At 40.5% G+C, this 8961-nt stretch overlaps 1 protein-coding gene across 1 annotated transcript; it reads right to left on the reverse strand.

The window, feature by feature from the left end:
• Positions 1 to 1420: 1420 nt before the first annotated feature.
• On the reverse strand, positions 1421 to 2536 carry LOC133758577 (neuropeptide Y receptor type 6). Its single transcript, XM_062189758.1, has one exon. The coding sequence runs from the start codon at positions 2534 to 2536 to the stop codon at positions 1421 to 1423; it is 1116 nt and encodes a 371-aa protein (XP_062045742.1).
• Positions 2537 to 8961: the final 6425 nt, after the last annotated feature.

Below are 8961 nucleotides of genomic sequence, written 5' to 3' on the forward strand. Positions count from 1 at the left end.
GATTTATCTTTCATTCTCCAGTTTCCTCCTCAAATGTCCACAATGGCTAGATCTGGGCCAGGCTGAAGTCAAGAGGTTGTGACTCAGTTCAGGTCTCCCTCTTGGGTGGCAGGGACCCAGGTACAGGAGCCATTACCTGCTGCCTTCAAATATGCACATTAGTGGCAAGCTGGAATTGGAAGCAGAGCCAGGACTCCAACCCAGGTACTCTGATTAAGGGATGTAGGCATCCTAAGGGATGTCTTTTAAGTGCTGTACCAAATGCCCATCCTGAGGGATCTTTTAACAGTGTTTCATTTGCAAAATACATGAGAGATTTAAAAAAATCTGGAACTAATTATAAAGGTGTTACTAGTGAAGTCACTTGGATCCAGTGAGTCATAATGACCTCTACTTAATGTACATAATTAGGGATAAAAAGCCATTTTGTAATGAAAGCTGTGTGTATATTGACCATTAATATGTTAAAGTGACTTCTAACATTAGAGTGCTAATAAGTTTGTGTCCAGTTTTAGTAATGTTAATAGCATTGTTAATGAAGAAAATGAACTGTTATAAACTAGAGAGTGTGATTCAGGCATGGGAATTAATTAATACTTAGTTTAAATATTAGGTTAAAACCATCACTTGAGCCTTAATGCAAACCTAAATTATTTTGTTAACTAATAAGTTATGATGGTGGCGTTCTGACTTGGCTAATTGATTGAACAGTTACATAGTTAAACATTACAGTTTCAATACCTGAAAGTGGCACTGCTTCAGTGCTAAAGAGGTGTACATACGTCTTTGCATATCGTTTATAATAACTTTCATGGATAGTCCATTGGCTAATAGGAATTTTGTTCTCTAACCACCACTGCTGCCCTCTCACACTCGTTCTCTACCACAAATGATGGCAGCCAGGTTGTTGGAGTTATTAGAGTTATTCTCTTAAAAAGGTGTGGTATGGGGCTGCTGCCATGGCACACTAGGTTAATCCTCTGCCTGCGGCGCCAGTATCCCATATAGGCGCTAGTTCTAGTCCCAGTTGCTCTTCTTCTGATCCAGCTCTTTACTGTGGCCTGGGAAAGCAGTGGAGGATGGCCCAAGTGCTTGGGTCCCTGTACCCGCATTGGAGACCGGGAACAGCTCCGGCTGTTGTGGCCATTTGGGGAGTGAACCAATGGAAGGAAGACCTTTCTCTCTGTCTGTCTCTCTCTCTCACTGTCTGTGAATCTACCTGTCAAATAAATAAATAAAATCTTAAAACAAAAAAGGTATTGGTTGGATGGGTCAGACAGACAGGCTTAGCCAAAAACAAGATATGTATAAAGTTGGGATGTTCTTGATTCTTGCTTCATTTTGTTTCTTGCCATATCCTCTGTCTTTACCTTTCCATCTCCCAGTGAGGAAGGGCATTAGTGTTAAGTGTTAGCAATTTTTATATACATGTTGGTATATGAGCCACTCTTAAAGATCCCTTGGATTCATCTGTGTGCAGAGTAGAGATGGCAATATTTTCATATCTTTCCCGAAGTGCAAAGCACAAGCAGTGGTGAATAAGCACCACCAGATCTTTCTGGAAATTTCTGTTCAGAAATCCATAGAAGAGAGGGTTTATGCACGTGGAAACCATAGCAACCAAGTGGCATATTGCAAACACCAGATCATGGTGGCAGCTCATCAGCACCTCGTGATACCAGTCAAAGATAACGTTGAAGATGTTCAAGGGCAGCCAGCAGGCTGCAAAAGTCACAACGATGGAAATCAGCATTGTGTTGATTCTCTTGTTCTCAGTGAGCCGGCTTTCATTTTCCCTCTTTCTGTCTATTTTGCTGTTTCTCTTGTGGAGGCAGATAACAATCTTCAGGTAGCAGATGAACATGAAGCCCAGCGGGACAAAATACTGGAGCATAATCAAGGAGGTAGAATAGAGGAGCTGGTTTGTCTTGGAGGGCCAGTGCTCTACACAGACTACATGGTGACTATAGAGGTCAATGGGGAGAGAGAGGTTGCGGAAGGGCTCATCGGTGAGGTGGTAGGAAAGCAACAAGGGAATGGACAACAGAAGGGAGAAGAGCCAAATCAGCATGATGCCCCAGTAAGCATGAGATGCACTCGGCTTCCAGCCACGGGGGTTCACAATCAGCTGATATCTTTCAATAGCAATTAATACAAGTGAGAAAATAGACACAGAGATGGAGACACTCTGTACATAGGAGGTGAGTTTGCACATGGTGTTCCCAAATATCCAGTGATCCATCAGAGTGTAAATAGCAGTAAAAGGGATGCACATGACACACACCAAGATGTCAGAGAGGGAGAGGTTGGCAATCAGTATGTTGGTGACATTCTGAGCTTCTCTTTGCTTCTTAAAGATGATGGTGATGAGAGAGAGGTTTCCACAAATGCCCATGATTAAAACCACAGTATAGGCAACGAGTAATAGGGGTAAGGCTAGAGAAGGGGATTGACAGGATTCAAAGTAGAAAAATGCTGAGCTGTTACTCTTTGCACTGGTTTTATTAGATGCTGGGTCATTGAGGGAAACTTCCATTATTTCAGGATTCTAAGAAATTTTCTAAACTCTCTTGTATTATGAGTGGATATTGACCATCAGTTCCTGGGAAGCACCTTTCTGTGAGGCTTCCAGTCAGTAACTAGTAGGGTTTAATCTTCTCTGGTTTCTGTCTGGGTTTGATGGAAACACATGAATGGTTTGAGCACTCTTGAGACCCTAAAAATTAAACAGAATTAAACAGAAACCAAAATATTAATGCAGGTTCTTAGCAATATGAACTGTTCTGTATGTAGAACAATGTCCTTGAGAGGATATAGACAGATTTCTAGAGATTTTCTGTGCCTTTACCCTCCTCTCATCTCAGGGTGTTTTATTTGTCCAGTCAGTATGATCTGTCGAGCTGGCGAAGTAGGCATATGGCAGCATCCTGTTGACTGTATTAGGCAACCCAAATACGTGTTCCCATGCCCCTAAGATGCCATCCCCCACTTTTTTAGGGCCATCTGGGCATGCACCCATCTGCTCAAATGGACTATAAAAGTCTTAGGGTAGGGATTGTGCCGTGAAGGCTAGAATACTGTTTGCGATTGAGTTCTTCTGTGGCTTGAATGTCTGTATCTCTTCCAAAGTTCATGTTCTAACTTAATCTCCAGTGCATTGGTATTAAGAGGTGGGGTGTTTGGGAGATGATTAACCCAGGAGGGATATGCCCTCATGAATGGATTTGTGCCTTAAAATAAGTACGTGAAGAGACTTTCTGTCCCTTCTACTACTTGAGGACACACAGCATTTGTTTCCTCTGAAGAATGCAGCAGCAAGGTGCCATGCTGGAGGCAGTCACTAAACCTGCTAGCATTTTAATTTTGTACTTCCAGCCTCCAGACCTGTAAGAAATAAATTTAGACTGTTTATAAATTTCCTAGGCTGTGGTGCAATTTGTTGTAATAGCAAAAATTGATCAAGACAGCTTCCAGTTGGAGAACTGATATCCCTGAGTACTTTGATATGAGTCAATTGTCTTTTTTTCTTATCTTTTTTGTTAACCTGCAGAATGGGATGAGTAAGCTTTTTCTAGGCAGGCATTTTGGTGCAGTGGTTCATCTACCACGTACCATATTGGAAAGTGCCTCTGCTTCCCATACAGCTTCTTGCTAATGCATCCTGAGAGGTAGCAGATGATGGATTAAATACTTGAGTCATTGCCACCTACATGGGAGACCTGGATGGAGTTCTGGACTTCTGGCTGTTGCAGGCATTTAAGGAGAAAACTAGTAGATAGAAGATGGATCTCTTTGTCTCTGTAAGTCTGTCTTTCAAATGAATAAATAAAAATATGTATCTGTCTGAGTTATTGTGAAGATTAAATGAGATCATGCAGCTGAATTTGTCCTTCATCTGATTGTAGAGCACATAGTAGATACTTAGTATATGTGTGTTGAATAACATTTGCCAGCTTCACTGCCCAGAGCTAGGCTATAGCCTAGAATAGTATATGCCTTCTCTTCTTTTTACATTTTCTGCTTTCTGAGGTTGAAGTCATACCTTGTACATGTAGATTCTGGATATATTACTCAGATTCTGGACATCAAAGCAAATGCTTAATATGCTATTTCCCAGAATTAACTTTATTAGAAAGTATTCTTCCAGGGGCTGGTGTTGTTTGAGTCCTGGCTGCTCCACTTCTGATCCAGCTTTCTCTTACTGCACCTGGGAAAGCTGTGGAAGATGGCCTATAGAGCTTGAGCTTCTGTACTCATGTGGGAGACCTGGATGAAGCTCCTGCTGTTGGCCTGGACCAGCCATGGCCATTGCAGTCATTTGGGGAGTAAAACAGTAGATGTAAGATTTCTCTCTCTCTCTCCCTCCCTTTCCTCTTTCTCCCTCACCCTCCTTACTTCTGCCCTCCTACCCCATAATGCTCTCTTTCAAATGAATAAAATAAATCTTTAAAAGAAAGCATTCCTTCAATTCTTGCTTCCTCCAGAAATTCTTCTAATTTCCAGGGAAATGGGGGCCCTAGTCCTATGGCTCATCATAGCATAGGTGGTCATTCAGTGGAATTGTTCATACCTGGATGTGCATACGGTATGCTCTCCCTGCTGTTCTAAGTGCTGAGATTTCTGGCCCAAAGAGAACACATTGAAAGAGGGCAAATGGAAAGGGAAAAAACCCAGCCTTCTCATCTTGGTTTATTATTTAAGAATTTGAGGAAAACAGCATAAATAATACTTTTAAAGGAAGCTGAGCAATCGGAATGAAAGAGGACGGACTCTTATTTGCTGTTTGAAATTACATTGGCCTGTTGCATTCTTCCTGAGTTCAAAGGCTTAGCAGATTCTCATTGGAAAGAAATCATTGTAAAAATACTTATGTCTGCCACGGTTTCAACAACAGATGCCACAATGAGGAAGACCATAAAAATATTGCAGATGATAGAAACTGTTGATAAGACAGTTCATTGTATAAAGAAAGACCCAAGGGACTTATCTGTGGCTTAGATGTGATTAGTGATAAGGAGAAATAGCAAAACCTATAAACAGTGCTATTCAGAAAGAAGGCATGGTTAGGACTTGGATGATTCAGGCATTTAACAGATGTAGATTTCACAGATACTGGCTACAGAGGAACTCAAGACATATTTAAGCTTCTTAGGAACATTGTGATACTAGAACTATAAATGAGCGATAAACGCTTTGCTTGCTAATTAGAGGCCTCCCACTAAGCAAACTACTTGGAAGAGGAAAGGACTGAAAAGCAAAAAGAGAATAGTTACTACTATGTAGATTGTTTGGTATGCTAGAATGAGCACTAGACTTGCTGTCAGGAGATGTATCCCACTGCCACCTAGCTGTTTGGTCCTGGGCAAGTTCACTTTCCTTCTTTTGATTTCAATTTCTTCATCTTCTAAATGAAATTGAAGAATGGCTTCACTTTCACATTTTGTTACAAAGGCCAATGGAATTTGGAATAATATATTTAAAACATTTTATAAACTTAAATACTGAAAATTGAAGTGCTCACTATTATTATTCTCGAATGTGGCAGGCATTGTTTTTAAAGATGTACTTATTTGGGCTGGCGCCGCGGCTCACTAGGCTAATCCTCCACCTGCAGCGCTGGCACACCAGGTTCTAGTCCCGATCGGGGCGCCGGGTTCTGTCCCGGTTGCCCCTCTTCCAGTCCAGCTCTCTGCTCTGGCCCTGGAGAGCAGTGGAGGATGGCCCAGGTCCCTGGGCCCTGCACCCGCATGGGAGACCAGGAGAGGCACCTGGCTCCTGGCTTTGGATCGGCGTGGCGCGCTGGCCGCGGTGGCCATTGGAGGGTGATCCAACGGTAAAAGGAGGACCTTTCTCTCTGTCTCTCTCTCTCTCACTGTCCACTCTGCCTGTCAAAATAATAATAATAATAATAATAATAATAATAAAAAGATGTGCTTATTTGAAAGTCAGAGTTACAGAGAGGCAGAAGCAGAGAGAGAGAGCGAGAGAGAGACAGAGGTGTTCCGTGAGCTGGCTGACTCCCCAAATGGCTGCAACAGCAGGAGCTGCGCTGATCCAATGCCAGGAGCCTGGAGCTGCTTCCAGGTCTCCTACATGGATGCACCCAAGGACTTGTGCCATCTTCTACTGCTTTCCCAGGCCATAGCAGAGAGCAGGATGGGAAGTGGAGCAGCTGCAAATTGAACTGGTGTTCATGTGGGATTTTGTCACTGTAGGTGGTGGCTTTACCCACGCCACAGCGCTGGCCCTGTGTCAGACATTTTGACTGAATTGATCTAACCCCTATCCTCCAAAGAACCAATAGTACTTTTTTTTTTTATCTGCTATACTATTTCTTTCTTCTTGTGTGTGTGTGTGTGTTTTTTTTTTAAAAGATTTATTTATTTGAAAGGCAGAGGAAGAGAGACAAAGATCTTCCATGCACTGGAGCCTGGAACTCCTAGGTCTCCCACATGTGTGGCAGGCGCCCAAGCCATCTTCCACTGATTTCTCAGGTAGATTAGCAGAAAGTGGAACAACTGGGATACAAATGACCTAGCACTCATGAGATATCAGCATTGTAGGCGGAGGCTTAAGCCACAATGCCAGCCATTCTATACTAATTACATTATTTATTTTTCCAACACCAAGTTTGTTGGGAAGGAACTGGGGTTATCATAATTCCATTTCATATAGAAACTAAAATACAGAAAGCTCTAAGACCTTAGCTAAAGTCAAACAAAATCAGTGGTCTTGTAGCTTTTTTTTTTTTTCTTTCTAGCTCTTACTGTCTACAAGAAAGAAATGCTTCCTATGAACCCTACAGAGTTAGTTAGAATAACAGTCTTCTCTTGACATCTGAATTCTTTTGAATTCAGATGCTTTTGCAGAGTTCCTAGCAGATTGGTAATAAGGTGGGAATAAACAGTGGGATGCCTGGATTGCCCATTTCTGGTGACTGAGTGTTTTCATAGTGGCTGGAGACTGTCATCCTGCCACAGCGGGTCAGCTTTCTTGTAAGCTGATTATTGCAAAGTACAAGTGAGCTCTGCAGCCATAAATTCTTGTAGAGGTTTGGAACCCAGAAGAACCAGAAGAAGGATGATTGGGCCTCATCTAGGAGGAAATGGAAGGGGAGTAAGGGAATTAACATTATCCAATGCCCTCCATACTCTACAAAGGTTAATGGGAATATCTCCAAATATGGGTTTTAAATTGAGATTTACACTTTACATAATTGGTAACTGTTAAGATTGTTAAACCCTGCTATCTGAAAGCAAAGCCCTGATTCATAAAAAATTCTTGGGATACATTTCTGTTTTAGGAAACTTCATCTTTGCTTTGCTGGGTTGGAAATGACCCAGGGATGTAAGATCTCAAACTATCAAGTGACATTTTGTTAAAAAAATATGAGTAGTATTTAGCAAAAGTAGATAATATTTAACCTTTATTGTGATTGTGTCTAGCTTGTGAGGTACCTGCCTTGAACTGGTTCCAGTTATGTGTTTTAATCAAAAGTATAATATTATATTATTGATGTTTTGTGTTTAAAAGTTTCAAGATGAACAAAATAAGAGCCTTACTCTTCCAAAGTGTCTGTGTGCATAGTTATTTTTTAATCTGAATGTCATTTTGTTAGTGTGTGCCTTTAGTCTTGTCTTTTTATTCATACAGTTTTTTGGCAGAGGGGGATGGAGGGAAAGGGTGAGGGTAGATTTGTGTGTCTGTCCTTCAGTCCATCTTTTCCTTTCTTACTTTGGCCAGCTTCTCATTATCTTTCTAACTGTCTTATTCTCTACTCTGTTTTCCTTTGATTGTCCATAACATAGAAATATTAAAGCATATTTTAGATTATTTGGTACTGTGGTGCTTTAACTTGGAAGAGACTCTAAAGTCTTCTAATACATTCCTCTTGTTTGATAGATATTAGTTACTGGCAGAACAGCAACCAGAACCTAAGTCTCCTGGCACCCAGAGTGCCATGTTCTTCCCACTATTTTCTGCTGCCTCCTGTTAGATGTTTTTTGAATAAAGATCTGGATTTCTTGTTCCTAATTTAAAAGCAGGTGAGTAGAACAGTTTAAAATTTCTTTTATGTTTAAAAAAATCTCTAATGTAACTTCAGAGTATGTGGCCTTGGACAATGTGAAGTTTTGCACACTTCTTACCTCCCAAGTATGTATATGAGGGCCCAAAATAGGACAGGGTCACACTGCAAACATCCCCCAGACTCTTTAAATCTCTAGGAATATAGATTCTATGCTTGTGCTAATATAAATAGGATGTTACACTAGTTTAGAGCTGTATGATTTTCAAAGTACTGCCTAGTTAATTAATTAATTAATTAATGTGCTGACAAGGTGGTCTGTCTTACTTGATCTTTACAGCAGCCCTGTGCTTAAGATAGGAGTGATACTTTAATTCTGATTTTACAAAGATGGGAACCAAGATTCAGTGATTTGCTCATGGTTGCCTAGTCAGTAGCAGAATCAGGACTAGAACTTCTACTTTATAAACTATATACAAAAGAATATTTCTAGTTTATATATATTTGGTCATTTCCCTTTTTTTCTTATTTCATTTTAAAAATAAATCAGATGCATACTTTTTGCTCCACTAGTGCAAATAAAACTAGAATTTCGGAAAAGACACATTAGAGAGCTTACCCTGAGAACCAAGTACTACATTATGAAAACAGCATCAAGAAACAAGTAACTCATCTCTCACAGCCTTATTAAAAAGTGTAGTTGGCCTGGTTATTCAACATCATACCTCTTTATTCCATTCAACTATTCACCCATTCCAAAAAATAAAATTTATGTCTATTACAGAAGTATATGCTGTCTTTGACGATTTGAAGGTTACATTTGATACATTCATTCTTTTATTATGTATACTTTGGTTTTTTTGTTGGATATGCTTTATTTGGTTTTTGTTTGCTTCTCAAATTTGACCATTGCTTAAGCCCATAGAAAGTATTAG

Source organism: Lepus europaeus, chromosome 4 (genome assembly GCF_033115175.1).
Source record: "Lepus europaeus isolate LE1 chromosome 4, mLepTim1.pri, whole genome shotgun sequence".
Lineage (NCBI taxonomy): Eukaryota > Metazoa > Chordata > Mammalia > Lagomorpha > Leporidae > Lepus > Lepus europaeus.

Excerpts from the sequence above, each read along its gene's own strand:
- LOC133758577 (XM_062189758.1), bottom strand. The coding sequence starts at position 2,536 with ATGGAAGTTTCCCTCAATGACCCAGCATCTAATAAAACCAGTGCAAAG.